At 31.7% G+C, this 24,832-nt stretch overlaps 2 protein-coding genes across 2 annotated transcripts; one reads left to right on the top strand and one right to left on the bottom strand.

Moving 5' to 3' along the window:
* The first annotated feature begins 1,298 nt into the window (after positions 1-1,298).
* LOC133296725 (SNF2 domain-containing protein CLASSY 1-like) lies at positions 1,299-8,109 on the top strand. Its single transcript, XM_061495777.1, has 7 exons — positions 1,299-1,350; positions 1,644-1,894; positions 2,463-3,488; positions 3,603-4,007; positions 4,112-4,258; positions 4,525-6,450; positions 7,894-8,109. Exons 1-6 carry the CDS (start codon positions 1,299-1,301, stop codon positions 6,445-6,447), a joined length of 3,804 nt encoding a protein of 1,267 aa, XP_061351761.1. The 3' UTR covers positions 6,448-6,450; positions 7,894-8,109.
* Positions 8,110-14,645: 6,536 nt separating this feature from the next.
* Positions 14,646-15,884, bottom strand: LOC133296724 (uncharacterized). The gene is made up of 2 exons (XM_061495776.1): positions 15,471-15,884; positions 14,646-15,362 (listed from the first exon to the last, which is right to left on the bottom strand). The coding sequence occupies exons 1-2, from the start codon at positions 15,882-15,884 to the stop codon at positions 14,646-14,648; spliced, it is 1,131 nt and encodes a 376-aa protein (XP_061351760.1).
* Positions 15,885-24,832: the final 8,948 nt, after the last annotated feature.

Below are 24,832 nucleotides of genomic sequence, written 5' to 3'. Positions count from 1 at the left end.
AGGTAAATATTCTCTTATGTGACATCATTTGTAGGGTAGAATAGAATACCCCTTAAATTTTTGTTTGCCTCTATAGACTGTGATGTATATGCATAGCCCATTTGCTAGGACCTGGTACCTGGTCCTGCACTTTAACGCGAATATCATTAAACCACCATTTTTTTTCCTTTCTTTCTCTCTCTCTCATGCAACTGCACGAAATTCAAGGCTTTTTGGACACTTTTAGATTTTTCCGTGTCTGTGTCTGCTTTCATTCAACACTTTTTTCACATTCCCTTTTAATTTTTTCTCTCACTCTTCACTTCACTGACTTCATGCTCAACTACTACATTTCCAGCACCATTATTACCTCCTCTGTTTCCCTGTCTCTCTCTTTATCTTTCCCTTGAGGGATGCTGCAACCTGCGCTTTAGATTCTCTCCGGGAACCTGCTTTTTCTGGTTGGTAAGTAAGGAATCACTCAGCTCAGTGTATGCTTCCTCTATTTTTTCCCCAGAAAATCTAAATGGCTGTGTTGGATTAAACTATGCGTTTTAAGTCAAACTAAAGTCTGATGTTCATCAAGTGGTTGATCCACCTGGTGAAGTATGAAAGTCTATGTTTTTCACTTCTTAGGATGTAGAAATGACTTTGGATTCTTTTTTGGATATATATTTGTTTTTCAAAGGATGTTTTTTTTTTTTTTTTCTTGCCTTTTTTTATTTCTTGTGATACAGAACTTATTGCTATTTTTGTGGATGTATAAGTGTAAAGTGGGTATCACAAATATTTATTTTTTCCTTATCATTGTCTTAATATAATTCTCAGATGAAGTTCTGAACTCTTCACATGTAATAATGTGTCTGACTTATGCTAACTAACACAGCATTTGATGATCAACGGCCCTTTGCTTTGATAGGAAACTTGGCTTTTGGGGGAAAATGAAACAGTTGAACAGAGTTTTGTTTCTATTCTCCCCCTTTGTTTAGTTGACCACCCTACCTATTCTTGGAGAAATGATTGACTTATGAAATAAATGAAGTCCCGGGCTTTTCATACGTGTGTCTATTTAGAAGTACCACATTTTATCCTTCTTAATTTTCCTTTTATCTTTAGGAAGCAGAAAAGAACAGATATGAAATGAAGCACTTTTGCTCCAGTTTTTTAAAGATATTTACAATGCCATTGTATTTGTATGCCAATGAGTAGCCTTTTATTGCACTAGCATGATGAAGTTTTGATCTTGAGTTGAAGTTCATCTACATAATCACCTGCTGCAGATACAACATCAGCAAGTCAGTTAGCTGTTATAATCAACCATGTACAGAAAAAGGCAGTTACATCAATTGAATCATCCATTCAGTTCTCAGCGTAAGCCCTTCCTTGTCTTTTTTATCAATTGATCACTATGCATGAGAAAGAAAAGAAAAATAATGAACGGAATAAATACTAATGAGTTCCAACATTGATTCTACAATACTGAAAGGAATGTCAGTGCCTTGGTCAAGGTAAAAAAGGCATTGTAATTTATAAGACAAACTTAATTGACTAGTTCTTGTCCAACATGAGTGTCAGTTGCTTACAATTTCTGTAATCATGCATTCACATTCTTTAGCAAAGATTCTTTTAACATATTGACTTCCTCAAATTTTCTTTGTAAACAGCCTTTGAAGCAGTTATCTTTGGCTCGTGGCAAGCTGTGGAGCTCCTAAAAATCGAGTCAGGAACTATGACCATGCATTTTTTAGATGATCGTCATATGGCTATGGAGAAAGGCCCCTCCTCAGACATTCGTATAAGGTCAAGGAAAGCTACTTTATCAGATTGCTCCTGCTTATTACGTCCTGGAATTGACATATGCGTGTTATCAGCCCCTCAGCGCACTGATAATTCAGATGAATTTAGTCTCGAACCTGTAAGTGATCCTCTTAAGCTGAAATTTAAACTTGTTATCTTTTCAATTAAGGTTCTTGAATTTCATAAATTATAACATTTAAAACAGAATCTTCAAGTCATCTTTTGTTGCAGTACACCTTAAGATAACCCCAATTGGCCAATGCAATTTCACACTTGAAGTTTCTTTTTTAGCTCAACTGAGTATGATGCTTGCATAACCTAATGTATTTATGCAGTGGATAAGTTCTAATTCTTCCTTTATTTTGACTTTTTTTAATGCATATTTGCTGAAATAATGTGTTGGAAACGGTACTTTGTTTTCAAGATCTCCTTATATGAGATAATAGCAAAATAGAGCACATTTACATGGTTAATATTTTCTGCTTTATTAGTGTGAGAAATTTGTGTTTGGCATTTACTAAGTGATAAATATGGCTTTTCCCGTCTTGATTCTCTTCCCATATCACTTGGCCTTTGTTTAAGTCCTCTCCTTTTTCTTTTTTTTTGGATAAAATCCTCTTCTTTAATTTGAGAGTTGTAGTTGCCAAAATTTAAAGTATGATTTACTGATTTTTTTTTTATTATAGGTTTGGGCTGATGCTAAAATAAGTTCTATACAGAGAAAGCCCCATGAATCTGAGTGCTCATGTCAATTTTATGTCAACTTCTATGTTAATCAAGGTTCGCTTGGTGCAGAGATAAGAACTCTTAGTAAGGAGATTAAAATAGTTGGAATCAATCAAATCTCTATCCTCCAAAGACTTGAACATATTCCTTGTGAAAATCAGCCTTACCGGTGGGCTTCATCTGAGGACTGCTCTGCATTATCACAAACTAAATTGCTTTTGGGAAAATTTTTATGTGATCTTTCATGGTTAGTTGCTGCGTCTGTTGTAAAGAAGGTTTCATTTTGTGCAAGATCTGTAGAAAACAAGCTAGTGTATCAAATTTTGGGAAGTAATATTATTAGCACTTCATTGAACACTGAGTCTCATATAAATGTTGTGAATTTCAGAATAGACAATGACGTATTAGTACCTTTTGTTTCTCAAGTTGTTACACATACTATCGAGAGAATTGAGTATGCACATGAATCCCATGAAGATAAAGTGTCTCCATCTTATAATATTGAGGGCTTACGACGTTCCAAACGCCGGAATGTACAACCTGAGCGTTACCTTGGTTGCGATGATGTTTCTGAGTTCGAAGTTGGTTCTTTTAGAACCAGGCCACCAGTTAAGATAGACACATGGGAGGATGATGAATTGTCATTGCCATTATCATGCCTGTTTGGTTTGCAGCAAAACTGTCCAGAAGAGGATGTTAACAATTGTCAAAAGGTCAAGAAGGTGAATACCTGCCGGGAGCTTGTAGTGTACAAGAGGAGGGCTAACAGGAGGGCTAAAACCGGGGAGGTAAAGTTAGGCGATGCTAATCAAAATGAGCATCAAAATCAACTTGCTATTATTCCTTTTCCTGATCAAGGTGATCCAATAGCCCTTGAGCATTATGATGTAAATGACAAGGTTACTAGAAGTTACGGGCATGAATGTACTGAAAATTCTTCCAGATATCATCATCTGAAAAATAGCCCTAAACTAAAGGGGAACAATGTTAATCTGTTGACTTTTGAGCCCTATAATCTGCCTGAAAAATCAGATGATGCAGAAAAGAGTGATGATTTTTCATGGAATTATCATTATAGTTTTGGCACCCCTAAATTACAGAAGAGGAGTTTATGTGATCTGGATGACATGGATATTGGAAACAAATGGGAAGGGATAAATTCCAATAAAGGAACTCAAGAGAAAAAATATCATTCTACATATTCAAGAAGTAGAAATCTTGGCGAAGAAAAAACTTATAAAGGCAGAGACAGAACCTTAAATGCAGCTGCCTACAAGGAATTGATAAATTCATACTTAAAGAAAATGAATACAAGACCAGCTAAAGAAGAACCATCTGTTACTGATCAGTGGAAGCAAGTCCAGGCAACAAGCATGTTTGGCCAACCGAAGGAAACAGAGTTATCACATAGAGAGGAGGATGAGGAAGAAATGTCTGAGATAGATATGTTATGGAGAGAAATGGAAGTGTCATTGGCATCAAGTTATCTTAACGAAGACAAAGAGGTGTAACCATTGGCCATTCCTTTCCCCTCTTTATTCCTTTTGTTTGTGTTTGTGTTTTGTTTTGATTTTCATCTAATGCTGATTCAGTTCAACTATTTAATTAGGGTTCAAATGCTGACAATTGTGCTGAGGCTCTGGAGAAATCGACTGAAGTTTGTGAACATGATTATAGATTGAACGAAGAAATTGGAATTTACTGCCTAAAATGTGGCTTTGTGAGGATGGAGATTAAATATGTTTTGCCACCCTTTGTAAGTCGAGTTTAAAATCTATAAAGAAATCTCCATTGTCTTATGTTCCTGCATTCTGGCAACCAAGTCACAAGGCTATTATCTCACACTATTATGCAAAATATATCATAGAATAGTACAAACGAAACTGTGATTTTAGAAGGAACATGTATGCTATCCCAAAATCTATCTATCTGAAACTTAGTTCCTGATGTTAACCACAGTTTTGGTTAGATATTTTATCTCTTTCCCCAGACAGTGTTTGATAACCTTTTTGGTGTTGGCAGATAGAACGTTCAGTGTGTCACCAAGAGGATAAGCAGTGTGGTGGAGAATATTCAGGGTCCAAGACTGATGAAGATGATGATTTCCAACTTTGCGCAACTTATGCTTCTCCTGATGAACCTATTTCTGAAGAAAGTGATAACGTTTGGGCATTAATTCCCGAACTTAGAAAAAAGTTGCATGTCCACCAAAAGAAAGCTTTTGAGTTTCTTTGGCAAAATATTGCAGGGTCTATGGAACCAGCTCTTATGGAAGCAGAATCCCGAAAAAGAGGTGGCTGTGTGATATCTCATTCTCCTGGAGCTGGAAAAACTTTACTCATTATTGCTTTTCTTGTTAGCTACTTGAGGTTATTCCCCGGGAAGAGGCCTCTGGTCCTTGCTCCAAAAACAACGCTCTATACTTGGTATAAAGAATTTATCAAGTGGGAAATTCCTGTACCAGTGTATCTGATTCATGGCCGTAGAACCTTCAGGGTATACAAGCAGAAATCAGCAATGGTTTTTCCTGGATTTCCCAAGCCCACTGAGGATGTAAAGCATGTTTTGGATTGCCTGGAAAATATACAAAAGTGGCATTCACACCCAAGTGTTCTAATAATGGGCTATACTTCATTTTTAACATTGATGCGAGAGGATTCAAAGTTTGCACACAGAAAGTATATGGCTAAAGTATTGAGGGAAAGTCCTGGGCTCCTGGTACTGGATGAAGGGCATAATCCAAGAAGCACTAAATCAAGGTTGAGAAAAGTTTTAATGAAAGTAGAGACAAAATTGAGGATATTACTTTCGGGTACATTATTTCAGAACAACTTCTGTGAATACTTCAACACTCTCTGCCTGGCAAGACCAGTGTTTTCTTTTGAAGTTCTGAAAGCATTAGACCCAAAATACAGGAGGAAAAGGAGGGCACCAGAAAAGGCATATCATTTAATAGAGTCACGGGCTAGAAAATTCTTCCTGGATAAAATTGCTAAGAAAATTGACTCAAATATTGGTGACGAGAGGATGGAAGGTCTAAACATGTTGAGGAATGTAACAAATGGTTTTATAGATGTTTATGAAGGTGGGAATTCTGATAGTCTACCTGGTTTACAAATTTACACATTGCTAATGAATACAACTGATGTACAGCATGAGATTTTGCAGATCCTGCACAAGAGAATGGCTAAGTGCAGTGGATACCCTCTGGAGTTAGAGCTTTTGATAACTCTTGGTTCAATACATCCTTGGTTGGTCAAAACAGCTGTCTGTGCTGAAAAGTTTCTCACTAGGGAGCAATTGAAGGAGCTAGATAAATACAAGTTTGATTTAAAAATAGGGTCAAAAGTAAGATTTGTTTTGAGCCTTATCTATCGTGTTGTCAAGAAGGAGAAGATTCTTATCTTTTGTCACAACATTGCACCTGTCAAATTATTTCTAGAATATTTTGAGAAGTACTTTGGATGGAGAAAAGGTCGTGAAGTTTTGGTACTAACTGGGGAACTAGAGCTCTTTGAACGGGGTGTAATAATGGACAAGTTTGAGGAGCCTGGTGGAGTATCAATGATACTCCTTGCTTCAATTACAGCTTGTGCTGAAGGCATTAGTTTGACAGCTGCTTCTCGTGTGATTATGTTGGATTCAGAGTGGAACCCATCAAAAACAAAGCAGGCTATTGCTCGTGCCTTTCGTCCTGGTCAGCAAAAAGTGGTTTATGTGTATCAGCTCTTGGTAACAGGCTCATTGGAGGAAGATAAGTACCGAAGAACCACTTGGAAAGAGTGGGTATCAAGCATGATTTTTAGCGAGGCCTTTGTGGAGGACCCTTCTCAATGGCAAGCTGAGAAGATTGAAGATGATATACTAAGGGAAATGGTTGAGGAGGATCGGTCTAAATCATTCCATATGATTATGAAGAATGAAAAAGCTTCAACAAACAGATGAAAGGTAAATACTCTTTTTTCCTGTAAAAATGAAGCATCAACATATATCCTTCATTCTCCCCGAGAGAGTGCAATATGTGTTTTAAATCTCTTGCATATGCTTGTCTGCATTTACATTCAGTGTGAGTGTTTGTTCAAAATTACTATATAGGCATATTATGTTACATTAAAATTTAGCATGAAGCAATGCATCGTGTTTGATCTACTTTTGTAATTTTACACAATGTTCTTCAGCATATGTAACATTGCTAAAATGTTCATCCCCCACAAACAGCTGGCCATAATCCACACGTAGATGATTAATTATGATTCGATAAAACACTGTATAATTAGCCTTTTAAGTATGAAGTGCTCTGTATTCTGAAGACCAATAATATGGACTTAAAATATTCACTTCAAATGGTAGTCTCATGGTTCAGTCTTTTGGACTATTATATTTGTGTCTAGATTACAGTCCTTCACTAAGAGACTTCCCTACAGCCACTGAATATATGCAAAGCTAATGTGGACTTTGAATGTGAAACCACATAGTAAAGCTATCCATACAGACTTCTAGACACATCACATCACACCTCATCTGTACAATATGATTTTTGCTATCTGATTGTAACTAGTCCCACCAAAATTTCTACATATCTCCACTCTGATTCTGACACCTCACTGGTGAGACAAAAAAGCGATGTGCAACAAGCATTTTCTGAAACCACATTATCTGTAAAGGAACCCTCAAGCCCATGGTTGGGATGTGTTGGTTAGAAGGAGCATGCATCTATGTCGTAAGTATGCATATTTCATACTTGCACCATGTTTTGTTGTCTTATGTGCCCTCCTTTGTTGTACATATCTATTGATCATGCCATACAATTTTTTAAATGCAAAAGTGATTCCAAAAATGATAAGCAAGTTCCTTATCCAATTCACTTTCAAATTGTATTACTTTTGTATGACCATCGTTAATGACTTTGAAGAAACAAAATGGAAATTTTCAAACAAGTCTTTTAATTATTTCAATTAACCTTATTGCTTGTTGAATCTGATTTCAAATGGATGTGATTCTAATAGCATTCCTTTGCACGTACAAAACTATGTCATTCCACATGTTAACAATGGTATGGCCAAATGACAAACCACAATAAGTGAGTCGACACCACATCTCAACCTAAAATTTTAAGACTGTAGATTTATAGATCTTTCGCTCTTATACGGTCCTCACTTGGTTCATATTTAATCAATGTGGGACTTTATTACTACTCACTTAAATATTTCTAAAACCAGAAGCCATCTCACTCTATGAAAATTTTGCTTGCGATGAATGATGTTAAAGTGGATTGCACTCTTGGTGACATTGTTGCCAAGTAACATTGATGCAGACATGGTTTTTTCGGTTACAATTGTTATGCTTATTGGTTAAAACTCATTTTCACATTTTCCTAATTTCCTTACTCAGAACAGGACCATCCGAAGCTTGAGATTGCAGTAAGAGCATCAATAAAGGACCCAACCCCACTTCTTAACAAGCTTTATGGGGAGCCCAATCTGTCTTTTTATTTTTTTTTTGTTCTTAACAAGCCATTGAATTTATTCAGGCAGATTCTAGTTTTTGCAATTATGATAAATTATCGACAATTTTATTTATTTATTTAATTAGTACATTGGAGGTTCACCTGGGTCACCCTGGTCTTAAAGAGGGGATCCATGCCAATTGAGTTGCAAAGCTGTTGGCAAATTTTCAATATTTTAAAACTCTTTTCCCTCTTTGGCAAATTTTATTCCATCACTGCAAAACTTTACTAGCCTAACTGCACATTTCTGCAACTTGTACTTTCATTCATAATCAATTCAGCTTTACCAAGAACACGTTTGTAAATCTTCTACTTTCACCTCTTTTTTGGGTAAACTATTTTTGCCTGTTTATGACGGTCAATTTCTCAGCAACAGGATTTTCTAGTTAGTTTTGTCTTTCTTAATTTGAGCCTTTGCCCGACTTCTATCTAGGAGTGTAAATATGTTAGGTTAAGCTAGTCTTTGATTTAAATAGGTTAGGTTTGTGTAAAAAAATATTTGGTATGACCTGGCCTGACCTATTAGCCTGTATAGATCTCAAATTATAAGTCTGGTTTGACCTGTATTTAAAAAATAAAAACCTTGGCTTAAGCTTGCTAGCCTGTTTAAGTCTATTAATCATTTAACGATTAAAAGAATAACTAAAATAATATTATTTTATTATTTAAAATTATTAAAATAATAATTTTATTTATTATATTTTAAATAAATAATATGATATAGGTCGGCCTATAAGTTTATAGGTCCGACGTGTACAAAAAAATCTATGACCTGTTTTTTAAATAGCTTTTTTTAAAAACGTAGGTCTGTTTTATTTTACTATTTATAATAGGTCAAGTCTGGCCTAATATAGGTTAGGCCGCTGTAGGCCGACCTAGTTCATTTACACATCTAATTTTACTTAAAAGAAAAGGGAAAAACACTTCTAATGTGTATAAGAAATATTTTTTTATATTGTGACTCTTTGATTTGCATGTAATTTTCTTTTTTGTATTTAATATGTGTGGGGTTTATCACTAGTTAACTCATAATACGAGAATCCAATTTTTATGTCACGTAAGAAAATCAAAGTCCAAAAGAAAATTGCAAAACCTTCATAAAATTGAGGTTGGCGTTAAGGACAAATTGAACAAAAAAATGATAATAATGAGTAGAATGAGCCACTATTAAAGATCGTATTGTCGTTATTACCAAAAAAGAAAGAAAAAAGATCGTATTGTCGTACATTTGGAAATAGAATTCCCACTTTATATGTCACATGTCCAAAAAAGAAAGAATAAGAGAGATTACATACGAGAGAGAGAGAGAGATCCATTGTCAAGTGTAGTTTTTATTATTATTTGATGATGTTATTAAATTATTAAATGAGTTTTATTATGATAATAGTTATTTGAAATGTTGAAAACTCTTTTAATGATGCGATGACATGTGATTAGATCGTAATTTAAAAATTATAAAAAAGAATAGAATAATATTTCTGCAGTTACTGCAGATAAGTTATCTGCATTTATTTTAAAAATGATGTCGTTTTGAGATTAAAAAATAATAATTACAAAGATTATAATAATCCTGAAATAAATTAAAATTACAAAACACCATAATTTCTATCCCAAAACGATATCGTATTAGGCTTATTGTAGATAATTTATTTGTAATTACAATAATTACAGAAAAAGCGAACCCTAAAAAACAAAACTAATAATATTCTTTGGTTAATATCATAGGGCTTTATTAATCTCATGCGACATCTCTTATGTCATAGAGATAGTGATGAGTGGGACCCACACACTTAAAGAAAAAGAAAAAAAGAAAAAAAGCAACACGAAAGTCGATGTATGTGTAGGAGAGAAAAATACTCTCCTACAACATAAGATAATATTTTTCCAATATCATATATTAGAGGTAATTTTCCTGATAAAGTTTGAGTTGTGGGATTGGACCTGATAAATACGTTAGGCACTTTAGTGGAGATTTGCATGCCCTTTTTTGTTATTGGACGTGTGAGAGATCTGATCCGATACGTAATTTAGACCTGATCAATGACCACTAGGACAACTTATCTGAGCATTTAGGCTATATAATTTGTTCCATGTATTGAATTAGGAAAAAATGTGTGTCATTTTAAAGGATGTAAAGGTGTGTTATTTTAAGTGAGAGAAAGAGATAGATCATGGGAGAGAGGGTGGACAAAAATAAAAATAAAAATAAAAATGTGGATCTCATCTTTTTGTAAAAGTGAAATGAAGTTATGACATTTAAAAAGACAAATATTTTTTCTATAAAATTAATTTTTAAGTAAGCAAGGTGAATTATATCCACGTAAATTATTATTTAACATGTATAATATTTTATGAACTGTGATAGAAATATATTTTAAAAGTATTTTATGTTAAGTAATGATTTAAGTGTTTAAGAGATATAATATAAAAATCATTGATTAGGCATTCACATACAAGCTTAACCTGCTGAGTTGAATTGCGCTTTATAGTGGTTACAAGTTTGATCTTTACCGTTTTTATTCTATTAATAAAAATATTAAATATTACGAAATTTCTGAATTTAATGCATCATTCACCCTTCAAGCTTATATAGCCTTTGCATGAGAATGTGTGTTGGAGAGATATAATATAAATACTATTAAATGCTCATAAAGGTAGAACCTAAAAAAATGGGTCGATGCAATATTCATTCTTCAAACCCAAATGTCCCTTATGTGAGGAGGTTTACAAAGATATAATATAAAAATTATTCAAGGTACATCACTTATTAACTTAAGTTTTTAGGTGAGATAATTGTTTATGAGGCCATCATTTAATAATTTAAACTTTTGGATTGAATTAATTCATCACGTGATTAAATTGTTTTTAACTAATACTTTTTCTTTTGAATGTCCAAGGAAAACTAAACCAAGTTGGGTTTGGAGTATGACAATATGATAACAAAATAGTCTATAGATGTAATAAATGGAAAATTGTATATTTGTTGAATGGTTCATATGAGTTCATCTTGGAGTTTGAAAGGGGTTTGTGAAAATCAAAACCTAGCATGCAAGCATGACTCTGAGAAGTTATCTTGAACCAGATTAACATTACCATTCATAAGATTTGATGATATTTTATTTATGTAATCAATTTTCTAACATAAAGTCACCAAGGGTTATTACATTTATAATCATTTATTTGGTCTCGCTAGTTAGTATCCTTAGTTAAGAAGCATCTATTACCTTTCAATAAATCATCTTAATTACTTAATAAAAAAATTAAATATTTTATGAATGTTTAAAATATCAAATATCTCTAATTTTAATATAATTAATTATATTTTAATTCTTATTGAAAGTGAGAAGAAATTGATTCATTGAAAAGTGAAGTATCGATTACAAGGTACTGATATTTATATCAGTAAAGAATGAAATAACCAACTCACATTAACTAACAACTAACAGTAACTAACTAATGAATTAATAACCAACTAATTAATACTGTGATAGCCCCCCTCAAGTTGGAAGATGAATGTCCTTCAATCCCAACTTGGATAGTAAAAAATGGAAAGGAGTAGAAGGAAGAGCCTTGGTTAGAATGTCAGCCAGTTGGTTAGCAGAGCTGATAGGAAGAAGGTGAACTAAACCAGAATTCACTTTTCCCTGATTATATGGCAATCGATCTCTATGTGCTTGCTGCGTTCATGGAAAGCTGGGTTGTGAGCAAGGTAGATAGCTGATCGGTTGTCACAGAAGAGGGAGATAGGTTGTTCAATGGCAATGCAGAGGTCCTTGAAGAGGTGAGACAACCATTGAAGCTCACAAGCAACTGCAGCTAAGGCTCTATATTCAGATTCTGAGGAGGATCTAGAAACGGTGGATTGTTTCTTTGATTTCCATGAAACCAAAGTATCTCCAAGAAAGACACAATAACCCGATATGGATCGTCGAGAGTCTGGACAACTGGCCCAATCTGCATCTGCAAATCCAGAGGGAACAAGGTTGTTGTGCCTGGAGAAAAACAAGCCCTTTGAAGGTGAAGCTTTAATGTATTTCAGAACTCGCATGGCAGCATGAAAATGAGAGTCCCTTGGGTCAGCCATGAATTGGCTAAGCTGCTGAACAGGGAATGAAAGATCAGGACGTGTAGTAGTTAAGTACAACAAACGTCCTACCAGTCGACGGTATGCAGCAGGATCTGAGTAAGGCTTGCCATGTTCTTTGCTTAATCTGATGGTAGGATCCATAGGTGTTAAAGTTGGTTTGGAAGCAAGCAAACCAGCATCTGAGATCAGTTCTAATGCATATTTTCGCTGATGTAGAACTATACCATGTTTGGAATGAGCAACCTCAAGCCCCAAAAAAAATCTCACTGGACCTAAGTCTTTAATTTTGAACTGCTTGTCTAGGAGTTGTTTGACACGAGAAATCTCAGCATTGTCAGTCCCTGTAAGGACAATGTCATCGACATATATCAATAAAGCAGTGAAGGACTTATCAACTTGACGTATGAGTAAGGAATGATCTGCTTGGGACTGTGTATATCCAATTGAGAACAGAAAAGTGGTTAATTTGGCATGCCATTGCCTACTAGCTTGCTTGAGTACATGTAAGGAACGCTGGAGTTTACAAACTTGATTGGAATTCTCAGATTTGATTCCTGGTGGAAGAACCATGTACACATCTTCATGAAGGTCTCCATGTAAGAATGCATTGTTGACATCCAATTGTTGGACATCCCATCCTTTGGCAGTTGCAATGGAAAGCAGAATGCGAACTGTAGTGAGCTTAACAACTGGGGAAAATGTGTCTAAGTAGTCTACCCCTTCGAGTTGGGTATAGCCTTTAGCCACTAATCTAGCCTTGTACCTCTCAATGGAACCATCAGCCTTATGTTTGATCTTATAAACCCATTTACATCCGATAGGTGTAGTGTGTGATGGCAGATCAACAATCTTCCAAGTATGATTTTGTTCAAGAGCCACGAGTTCATCATGCATGGCTTTCTGCCAACACTCAAATTTTGAAGCTTGGTTGCTTGTTTTGGGTTCAATGCATGTCATGGTATTAAGACATAAATTTTTATAAGATGGAGAACAAAAAGAATAAGATAGAACAGAAGATAAAGGATAAGAGGGAGTACCTGACTTTGATGATGGTTCAGTTATTGCATTCGATAGAGAGACATGATAATCTGTCAAGTAATCTGGTGCTTTGTGGTTTCTGGTTGATCTTCTAGGGGGTATTGATGATTGGACAGGATCTGTTTGAGAAGATATGGAAGAGTTCTGATCTGAATCAATTGGTTCTGAATGTTCATGGGTTGCTAGTAAAGGAGTGTCTTCTGTTTGTAAATTTGTGATGAATTCGGGTACATCATATAAAGTGGTGGGATGGCAGATGGATATAGGTTTGCTATCTTTTGAAATATGATCTACAGGATTGAATGGGAAATGATTCTCATAGAAAATGACATTCCTAGAAATGAAAATGGCCCTTCATGACAGATTGAACATAATGTAACCTTTCATACCTTCTTTATATCCTAGGAAGACACATTTAGAGGCTCTGGGTGAAAGTTTGGTACGGCCTTGTTGAAGTGTGGAAGCATAAGCTAAACAACCAAAGGCTTTAAGATGTATGAGGATAGGTGTTTGATTGTGAAGAATTTCATATGGGGTTTTATTATCAAGTAAGGGAGTGCATAATCTGTTTATTATGTGTGTAGCATGTGAAACAGCATAGGACCAAAGGTGTTTTGGTAAGTTAGCTTGAAAGAAAAGAGATTTACCAACATTAAGAATATGTTGGTGTTTTCTTTCAACTAAGCCATTTTGTTGATGAGCTTCTACACAGGACTTTTGGTGAATAATTCCTTTGGTATGGTATAGCTCGATCATGGAAAATTCGAGTCCATTGTCACTTCTTATTATCTTAACAGAAGACTTAAACTGGTTTTCAACATAGGAAATGAAGTTTTTAATGTGAACTCTTGTTTCAGTTTTGTTTTTCATTAGAATTAACCAAGTGAATCTTGAGAAATCATCAACAATAGTCAAAAAATAACGATGGCCATGAATAGATGGTGTAGAGATAGGACCCCAGATATCAGTGTGGATTATTTGAAAAGGAGAAGTCAAATTCGAATTACTGGAAATGTAAGGTAAACATCTTTGTTTGGAAGTATGACAAATGTCACATGGACTAACATTTTTACAAGATATGAAAGGAAATTGGATACACATTGATTTAGTTACAGAATGTGAAGGATGACCTAGTCTATAGTGCCAAATGAGGGAAGAATCTTTGTGCTTGATAGAATCATCATGTAGAATGTACAATCCATCGACTTTCCTAGCTGAACCAATCATCTTGTTCGAAGGTACCTGATTAATAAAGCAAGTTGAATCATGAAAAAGAGTGTAGCATTTTAGATCATGTGTGAGTTTGGTAACAGAAATGAGGTTTACATGAAAGTGAGGAACAAGTAAGACATCTTTAAGATGCAAAGATTCTGAGATATAAGCATTTCCAGCTTTTGATGCAATAATGTGTGCACCATTAGGCAGTGTAATGGTAATGGGTTTAATGAAATGAATAGAAGTCAGAAAAGATTACATGCATGTTATATGATCTGTGGCTCCTGTATCCAAAATTCAAACCTTGAAAGATATACCTGATTCTTTTGTGTTAGAATTGAAAGCAGAGGAAGTCACCAGATTGGATGAGTGTGTAGGTGGAAATAGGTTCTTTTGATTCAGCATTCCCATCAATTGTTGATATTGATCCTTTGAAAATCTGAAACTGTCATCAGAATCTTGGTTTTCTTTGTTATCTTCCAATTCATCAAACTGGAGGTAATTGGCTGTGTGAGATGTTCTTGATCGAAAGCCTGGTGGAAAGCCATGCTTCTGATAACAATTCTCAATTGTATGATTTGGCTTCTTGCAATAAGTGCAGAATTTTCCATTCCCTCGTCCTCTCCCTGTACTGTGATTGAAGCGACTGGTATTTCTCCCATCATTTCTGGAATTGAAATTAGGATTGAAACTGGAATTGAAACTAGGATTGGAATTAAAATTGGAACTGGGATTGGAATTGAAACTGGGATTGGAATTAAAACTGGGATTGGAATTGGAAGATTCATTTCTGTCTTTGCGTTGATCAAAAGCATTAACAAATGCTTGGGAATCATTCTGATTGATACTGAGATCAAGATTAAGACGTCTTTCTTGTTGACTTACCAAAGAAAAAACCTTATTGATAGTAGGTAAGGGATCAATCATCATCACCTGAGAGCATACATGGGAGAATTGGTCATTGAGACCCTTTAAAAATCGAATCACTCTATCTCTTTCTAGTCTACTCTTGATCTGTTCATGAGAACAGTTGCATGTTGGTTGACAATTACATTTGGGCATTAGTTGCAGGCTATCCAGCTCATCCCATAAAGATTTCAACTCTGTGAATTATTCTGCTACCATCTTCGTGTTCTGTTGGATTTTCAAGATTTCATCATGTAAATCTGAAATTCTAAAGATATCCGATTGTGCAAACCTTTCTTGCAGATCTTTCCAGATATCTTCGGCTTTATCCATCCATAGAACAGATTGCACAATTGTATCAAAAATGGAGTGTTGCAACCAAGACACCACCACTGTATTGCATCTGTCCCAAGCTCCATAAGTGGGATCATCAGTTCCTGGCATGGTAATTGTTCCATCGACAAAGGAAAGCTTATTCTTGGATCGTAATGCAATTTTCATAGCTCTCAACCAAGTATGAAAATTTCTTCCATTCATCTGGGAAGAAACAAGAACTAATCCTGGGTTTTCATTGGGATGAAGGTAAAAGGGATTCCCAATGTTATTAACGTTTTCAGGCTGGGCTGCCATTTTCTCAGAAAAGAAAGGCGGAAGAAAGAAAAGGATTCTTGGGAGAAATACCAGAGCTCAATTAGAGCTCTAATACCATATTGAAAGTGAGAAGAAATTGATTCATTGAAAAGTGAAGTATCGATTACAAGGTACTGATATTTATATCAGTAAAGAATGAAATAACCAACTCACATTAACTAACAACTAACAGTAACTAACTAATGAATTAATAACCAACTAATTAATACTGTGATAATTCTTCAACTCACAAGCAAATGCTCAACTTTGTATTCCACATTAGCTATGGTTTTATTGTATAGAAATCTTATTTTTCTTTAAAATTAGTGCACCGTACGAGTAAATGGAAATTATCAGCTAGTTACGAAATTCGAATGCAATTGGTCAAAACTCAAAAGTTCGCCATGCGCAACATCAAATAAACGATTCAATTGTGGTGCATGGCATTATAACATTCGGATGCGGACAAGGCACTACGAAACAAGATCTACAAAGATTTATGCGTCATAATAGTCAGATATATACAAGGCATATGACTTGGCTTCTCCATAGTTTTAGACCCTTCTAATCAAGTGGCTAATTTAAAATTATATTCCAGACAATTTTACTCGATGTTGCTTCTAGCTAAAGATTAGATTAGACCACTGAATCATCGAGGCCAAAAAAGAAAACGAGCATTGAATTCTCACCTCTTTTATTTATTTTATTTGTGTGCCTTTTCTCAACTCTCCAAGAGATCAACTGCTAAATATTACAAATTAAAATAGTGACTAGAATGGCCTTTACTGTACTTATCAAATATATGCTGGGATGGTTTATAATTAAAAAAAGAAAAGAAAAGAAATAACAATGGTTTATAAAATGTATAATTTATGGCTTTGGCTTAGTGATTAATATAAAGATTTTATACTTCTCATGTTATATGAGATGGGACTTTTTATACCATAAAACAAAAAGTACGTGAAACTCATATGTTAAAAAAATCATATATAAAATCTATGTCAGCAAAGAACCAAATCTTATATAAAAAATGTCTCTAAATATAAAACCCTTAATATAATGCATGCTTTTCCAGTACTGATAATTTGCGGTGAAAGTAGAGTATGATGTTAGGTGAATTTTACCTACAATGTTAAGAGATTTGAATTCTGTAGTTGCTATTTCGAGGGTCCATTAAAAGATGTGGATTTCCTACGGATAAAAAATTGTGGTGGGGCCATTAAAAATTAAAAAATAAATAAATAAAATGAATGACAATTTTAGGATAATATTATATTTACAAATTCTTAGAAACTTATAAACTATACTAAATATGACTCGTTAGACTTCAATTAAAAATATATGATTAGTCAGATATAATATAGTTTATAAACAAAAAATTTGTAATATAACATTTCCCACAATTTTGATATCTCTACAGCAAGAGGGAGTTGTTCTGCAGCAACAGTAACAGGAGAAACAATTTTTCCTCCTTTTCATATCAAAAAGTTCAATTTTTCCTCCTTTTCATATCAAAAAGTTATTATTTTTTAAGAAGAAGGTTACACTTACAATTTTTTTTACAATCTCTTACAATCATATCTTAACACCGTTAATTTTCGTCAATCAACAGTTATTATTTTCGTAAATTAAACTCATTAATTAATTATTAATTCACAATAAATGATAACCGTTGATTTCCGCAAATCAACGGTGTTAAAATATGATTGTAAGAGGTTGTAAAAAAAAAATTGTAAATATAACCTTTCTCATTTTTTAATTTAAAAAGTAAATGCCATAAGTAGGTTGGGTCAGTTTTCGTTGGGTGGTTTCATTCCCCTGTAGCGGAACTAGAGGCAAATAGTTGGGGGTTAGACTTAATCTAATATAAGCTATTTATACAAATTCAAACTATGTTAGTATCATTCAAAATTATCACCAGAATATTTTATGCAGTAGGATGAAATTGGCCGTCAGTCATTTTAGAGAATGCATTTTCTTTTAATTTATTTATTATTTTAAAATATTAAGAGTATGCAATTTTTTAAAAAAACTTTATCCTTATATATATCTACAAAGTAAAATGGAGGAGAATATTAATAAAATTAGGAGTTTATTGGTTAAATATAATTATATATTTTTTTAAATTAAGAATATATAATAACTTTTTTAATTCTTATAAATAATCTTAAACTATTGATATTTATTGAAAAAAAATAACTAACTGCATATCGCAGAACATTTTATTTGGGTGGTGACATTAATTTTGTTGGTGAGGTAAATATTCTATCTTGGTAAAATTTAATGTAAATCAAAGTCAGATTAAACCATTGCGTATGAAACGATTATGATAGATAAAGAGTTGTGTTGAATCAACCGCTATATATTGACAAAGTCTGCTATGAATCAGAGTTAGATTGAATCAAGATGTTTGAACTGGTAAGGAATAAGTAGAGAAAACTTGCACTCTGACTATTAATTTTAGGTTTTGACGTAGTATTCAACGTTTGATCTAAACACATAATATAAAAAACGAGGTGGATTGAATAATTGCTATTGGCTAATAAATATAAGTAAAAATAATAGTTTTTATTAATCTCATGAAATATAAGAGAAGTTTTCTCATGCTATAGAAATAATCATGTGTGACACTCATCCATTTATAAAAAATACAAAAATTGATGTATATGTAGAAGAAAAAAAATACTCTCCTACAACATAAGAGTATATTTTTCCAAAAATAATTGCATGACAAATCAGATGAAGTGATCGAAGAAAGCTCTTAAAAAAATGGGCTAAATTCTTTTTTTGAAAGTCAGGGAAACATTATATGGATTCACATATAATAGTTTTGCCACATACTTCACGTACTGTAATCGTTATTATCATTATTATTTTTATTATTATTATTTTTTTTTTGGATAAATCACATGTATCCTTCACAGGAGGTAATTCTGTTCAAGGCGAGTCCAGTATTCAGGCTTTAAACTCCTTCTTAAAATATGTAAACTATGTGAGGCCATTTTTAATTATGTGCATATAACAAGATTTTAAATTTTTAAAATTATGGATTTAATATTTCTCATACTATAGGAGATAAATTTATCTCTTATGAATACATAAAAATATGTGGAGACCATGTGGTCCATGTGAAGAGAAGATAAAGAAAGAGAAATATAAGTTATATATTTTTTTATGTGTTGTATGAGATAAATTTATCTTTTTCGACATATAGTGTATAAGAAACACTAAATCCTAAAATTATAGTGTATGTATGAATTAGCTTATTTGAAAAAATAATTACTTTTTTCAGATTTTTTTTAAATAGTTGTTATTTTTTTCAAAAATAAACTACAATAAATACTACATGGTATGGAAAAATAAAATTATATTCAAACCCACATTGAAAATAAAATGAATGTACAGGTTATTAAGGACAACTGCACTCACATTAATTTGAGTGAAGTCCGGGCAGTTGTTATAATCCATGTGCTTATTAAGGATTTTTTTATATTTAGTTGTATTTTAGATGTAAAAGATATGTTATTAAATTCGATCTGGTAATTGATTTGATTGAGATATTAGGTTATTGGTTCAACCGCATGACCCAGTAAATATATATAAATCTATTATTTATATTGAAAAAACTATAAACATACTCGAATACATGTAAAATAACATACCTCTTTGTAAAATAACATATTGAAAAAACTATAAATATACTAGAATACATGTATTTTAATATAAAAATAATGAAACACATTTCATTATCCAACAAATGATCAAACAAATATATAATGGTTGTGATACTAGTACATAAGGTTGAGTAGACGATATCTCTTTTTTTATTTTTTTGTATATCAGTAGACGATATCTCTAGTTATAAATCAAAATTCTTTGCATAGTGTATAACCAAGATAATTTTAGTGTCATAGTAACATAACCTATGTAAGTTAATAAGCAACAAATCACTCAAATATTTCAAAAGAAAACAAATTATTTGTGAATTTTAAAAATAATATTCTTTATGAATTTTTTTGGAAACAATTTTGTTTTTTATGAATAGAGTCGAGTCATCGATTTTCACCAAAACCGACCAGGTAACACTGATTCATACTCCTTCCAATACTTGGTCGATTTACTATTTCACCCAGACCGGTTATATGACCGATTTATCAGTTCCCAGGTCGATAGAGTTTATTAACATTGTGTAAAAGTGTTACATAATTGAAAAATAAAAGTTTAAACTAATTTGTAAGTTTTAATTTTTTTAAATTTTTAAATAAGTCCCTCTATTTCACTTTTTAAATTAGATCATTATTTTAAAAATAAAATAAAATTGTGCAGTCTTTAGATTGTCCTATCATTTGAATGGTACAGGGACTTGGTTATTTTTTCTTTCTAAAACTATAGATATCTAATTATAAATTTTAAATAACAATATAATAACTTATTTTTTAAAAGGATAAAAAGTTTTTAATTGAACCGATATAAAACTAAACTTTTTCTTGTCATTACTTATATAAGAATATATTAATTCTCCAAGCTAGCCATCTAGTTTGAGTTTCATCAATTCTCCACAAAAGTACATTTATTTTTTCTCAAATGATAATGTTATATTTTTTTAAAAATATTTCTTATTTCTTTTCTTTTTTGGAAATAAAATATTTCTTATTTCTAAATGGGACAATGCAGAATGTGGATTAATTATTAAATAAAAAGGGGTGGGGAAGAAAAACAACTTGTTGAAGTTGGTGAGAAGAGGGGAAGAAAGATACGAAAACGACAAAAAATAAAGTTCACGGATATAGAGTCATTCGAAAAGTTGTAAGAGTAAATTAAACGGAAACCAACTTCCATGGATGATTGAAGTTGATAGGACCATAGGGGGGTGGATATATAAGAAAGAGAGTGAAAGGGGAGAAAACGGATATTTATTTACAAGATGTAAGTTTCAGTATATATATTTATACTTTCTGTAAATTTTTTATCAGCATTAAATTTTATTAAGGCATTATAAAAAAAAGTATTAATATATTTGTTAGATTAAATATTTTTATGAAGTAAATTTAATATTCATAATTTATATAATTTAAAGTTTTAAAGTATAAGTAGATTTGATAATTAAATTACATACTTATGAATGCTTAAGCTATTTAATTTTTTTTTTGATAGCCAAGTTATTTAAAATTTAATACACATGATCATTGAAATAATGCCATCTGATTTTATGGTTAGACTTAGATTGGTAAATTTCGTATTCTATAAAAAAATTACTATTATGGAATCATTCAATTTCGTATATGATCAAATGATTATTGACTTTTGTATAGAAAATTAGAAATGCTGTGATATATTATAACGAGAGTTGGAATATACATGTTAATCAATATTAAACAAACCAATTATCGATACGAAGCCATGAAATATTCATCTATCAAGAGTTGGGTTGGGATTGTAACTAAATGCTATGGCCGTGCCAGCAATTTAATTTGATTTTGGGCACAATTTTAACTTGTCTTTCTTGCTTTAAATAAGGGGATTACTTCTCTCATATTCAGAGAGATAAATAAAGTAGGTCTCATCAAATTTTTAAAAAAAGTAAAAAAGAAAAAAGAGCTAGAGGCATACTTTTCTAAGTGAGAGTAACATAAGAGATTAATCTCATGCAACATAGAGTATAATTTCCCTTAAATAAAAAAGGCTTGGAATTATCTTAAAGATGCTTTGTTTGTTCACGCAAAGTATAAACATATGCGATGGTTGTTAGGGACTCACTCTTTAACTTTTTATCCTACACTAGTAAGAGAGAGGTTGAACAAATATATATATATATATATATATATATATATATATATATATATATATATAGGGGTAGGATTCTTTGATACCAATATCAAATTTTAAATTTGACACCTCATCTAAGAGCTATTAGATAAAAAAAAATCAACGACTCTGATTTGTAAGCATGTGATACCATTTATCTTTTTTGATCTAACGGCTCTCAAAAGAGGTGTCAAACATCAAATTTGACACTGATGTAAAAGGATCCTACCTCATATATATATATATATATATATATATATATATATATATATATATATATATATACTATGATGCACACACACTGACACGGGACACGACACGATACGACACGCTGACACGTTAATTCTAAAAAAGGTCATATTTCGACACGTTTTGATATTAAATAATATTTTTAATATATATAATATAATTTATATTTAATACATATAACAGCTTATAATAAGTCATATAACCAATCAAATATTCAAATTTCATAATATAAATATAAACGAAAATAATTTTTCGTACCTTGTTAATTTTTCCTGTAAATTGCATAACAGAAAAAAATTAATTTATAAATTATTTTTAGTTAATAAAATAAAATTAAGAAGTAAAAAAAAAAAGTATCTGATGCGTGTCGGAGCGTTGACCGCGTGTCCTAAAATGTTGACCGCGTGTCAGAACGTGTCGGTGTCCGACACACACATTTTGAAAAAAAGAACAAGTCTGTTCTTTGTTGTATATATATATATATGGAGAAAAGATTATATTTACACATTTTTGGTTTATAAATTTTTATAAATTATATTATATTTTATTGGTAAGATACTCTTTAGTGAAGTCTTTTATAGGTAAGACATACTATTAAGTTTGTAAAAAAAAAATTGTCGATATAACTCTCCTATATATATATATATATATATATATATATATATATATATATATATATAGTGTAAGAGTTCTTTTTTTTACACGCCCTGTATAGAAATTGATTTCGTCCTTTCAATTATGTAAACATTGTACTGTGGGAAACTTTGTTAGTAGTTTTGATTGTCTCTTTTGCATAATAGACAAAAGATATTTGAGTATGCCATTACGTAATATATATATATATATCCATTTTATTGACTCTATTAGGTTGATGTTTATATATAAACCAATGGAGTACACTTCAAATTCAAAGTGCACTTATTGGTCAATTTATGTTACTTCTTGTTACAAAATCATTTTAATACTTAGCTCCTTTGTAATTTAATTTAATTTTTTCAGTGTCCCTCCTTTTTGCTCAACGTATAAAATTCATTAATTGATAAATAATAATTCGTTAATTATAAGTTTTATATTTCAATGATTAAATATATAACTAGGATATCGAATCACCTCAACTGAAAAATTTTCTTTATAATAGTGTAAATTCGTTACTTCTCCATAAAAAAGTTTAACTTTGTATAAACTTTATGATCATGAGTCCCTTACAAACTCCAAGACATATTCATTTAGATCATTGATAAAATTTACGGAGAAACCAAGGTATTATCTAATGAGTTATATATACGAGAATTTGGTAGAGTTTTTCTTAAGATTTTATTTGAAAAACTACAAGTTTTTTAAATTGTTTTTAATGAAATATATTTTGGTATTTCCAAATCTTATAACATATAAGGATTTTCTTGATACAAATTTAATTTGACTTGACTTCGACTTAATATTTTAAGAGAAGAGTTATATTGTCAATTTTTTTTTTTTACAAATTTACAAATTATATTATGTTTTACCGGTAAGATTTCACTCAAGAGTGTTTTACTCGTAAGATATAGTGTAATTTGTAAGAGTTTATAAACAAAAAATTATAAATATAATCTTTTCCATATTTTAATAGAGTTAATTTTGTAAATCCGGTCTAACTCATATCTTAATAATGATTAGGTCAGATCTGAATTCATATGATACTTTTTATAAATGTATAAATTTATAGGATATTAAATTATAATTTTTTCGAAAATAAAATAAAAATAAAATATATTCTCTAATATATAAAAAATTACATAATTATAAATACATTAAATGCGTAAAATGTAATAATTTTCAATTCAAAGTATTTTATTATATATCACCAATTATTAAAATGATTTTTAAATTTTTAAATATCATATAATATCTGAATAGATTTAAATAACTAAAAAAGTAATCTAAATCTGGAGTCTAATTTTTAAAATCCAATCTTCTTCTGCTTAAATTAAAGCCAGTCGGAGATGTGGTGGTGAGGGGAAAAGATGTTAAATACCCATACAATCCTGTAGATTTTATGCATGTGGTGATCGCGCGAACTAGTTTTTTTTTTTTTTTTTTTTTTTTTTTTGCCCTTTCAGGTACATAGTTTCTTTTACTTCAAATGTAGACAATGGAAAAGTATCCATTGAATTTAAAATTATTTGCATTAAAAAATATGTATACCATTTGAACAATATCGCAGACAAGTTGTTGATATGCAGGAGTTTCTAGACTGTTCTTTCCAATAATAGTCTGTTTTCAAAAGATGAGTTTTATTAGAGTTATGTTGTAAGAAAATGATTGTGTAATGTCATAGAGATTTGTTTTGTATGTTTTAATTTTTTTTTTTTTGCTTCAAAAAGTGCGAACTCCACAAAATATTGTGTGTAGAAAACTTTTTTGTGTCATGTGACATGATAGATGCAAACTCCTCCAAAGACATGTAGGAACGAGAAAAACTTGAATACATTAGCATTATTTAAGAAAGGAAAAATTTTCAGATTTTAAAAAAATATAAAAAAATACGGATTAAAAGATGAAGAATTTTTTTTTAATAAAAGTTATATTGAATTTTTTTACCCAATACATGGCATGACTTTTAGTTTAAAAAATAAAAGGAAAATTAATAAGAAAAGAAAAAAGATATGACAATGTCCGAGCGAGTCAAATCAAACAAGGAGGATGGTGGTAAAATAAACAAATATTATTTAAATAATAATATTAGTTTAAAGTGAACTTGGTAGATCAAGAAATAATATTTTTTTTTTTCAAGTTAACAAAAAAAAAAAGGAGTGGCAAAGTTGCAGTTTGAGATAAAGAAAAGGAAAAATTGATAAAACCAAGTCTAAAGACAGGTGCAAGTTGAGGATCCACTTGCAAGGTTCTTGGCTGCA

Source organism: Gastrolobium bilobum, unplaced genomic scaffold (genome assembly GCF_033153095.1).
Source record: "Gastrolobium bilobum isolate Gb01-03AN ecotype WA unplaced genomic scaffold, APGP_CSIRO_Gbil_v1 utg6129, whole genome shotgun sequence".
NCBI lineage: Eukaryota > Viridiplantae > Streptophyta > Magnoliopsida > Fabales > Fabaceae > Gastrolobium > Gastrolobium bilobum.
The sequence above is the reverse complement of the archived record's forward strand: the minus strand, read 5'-3'. Positions and strand labels throughout refer to the sequence as shown.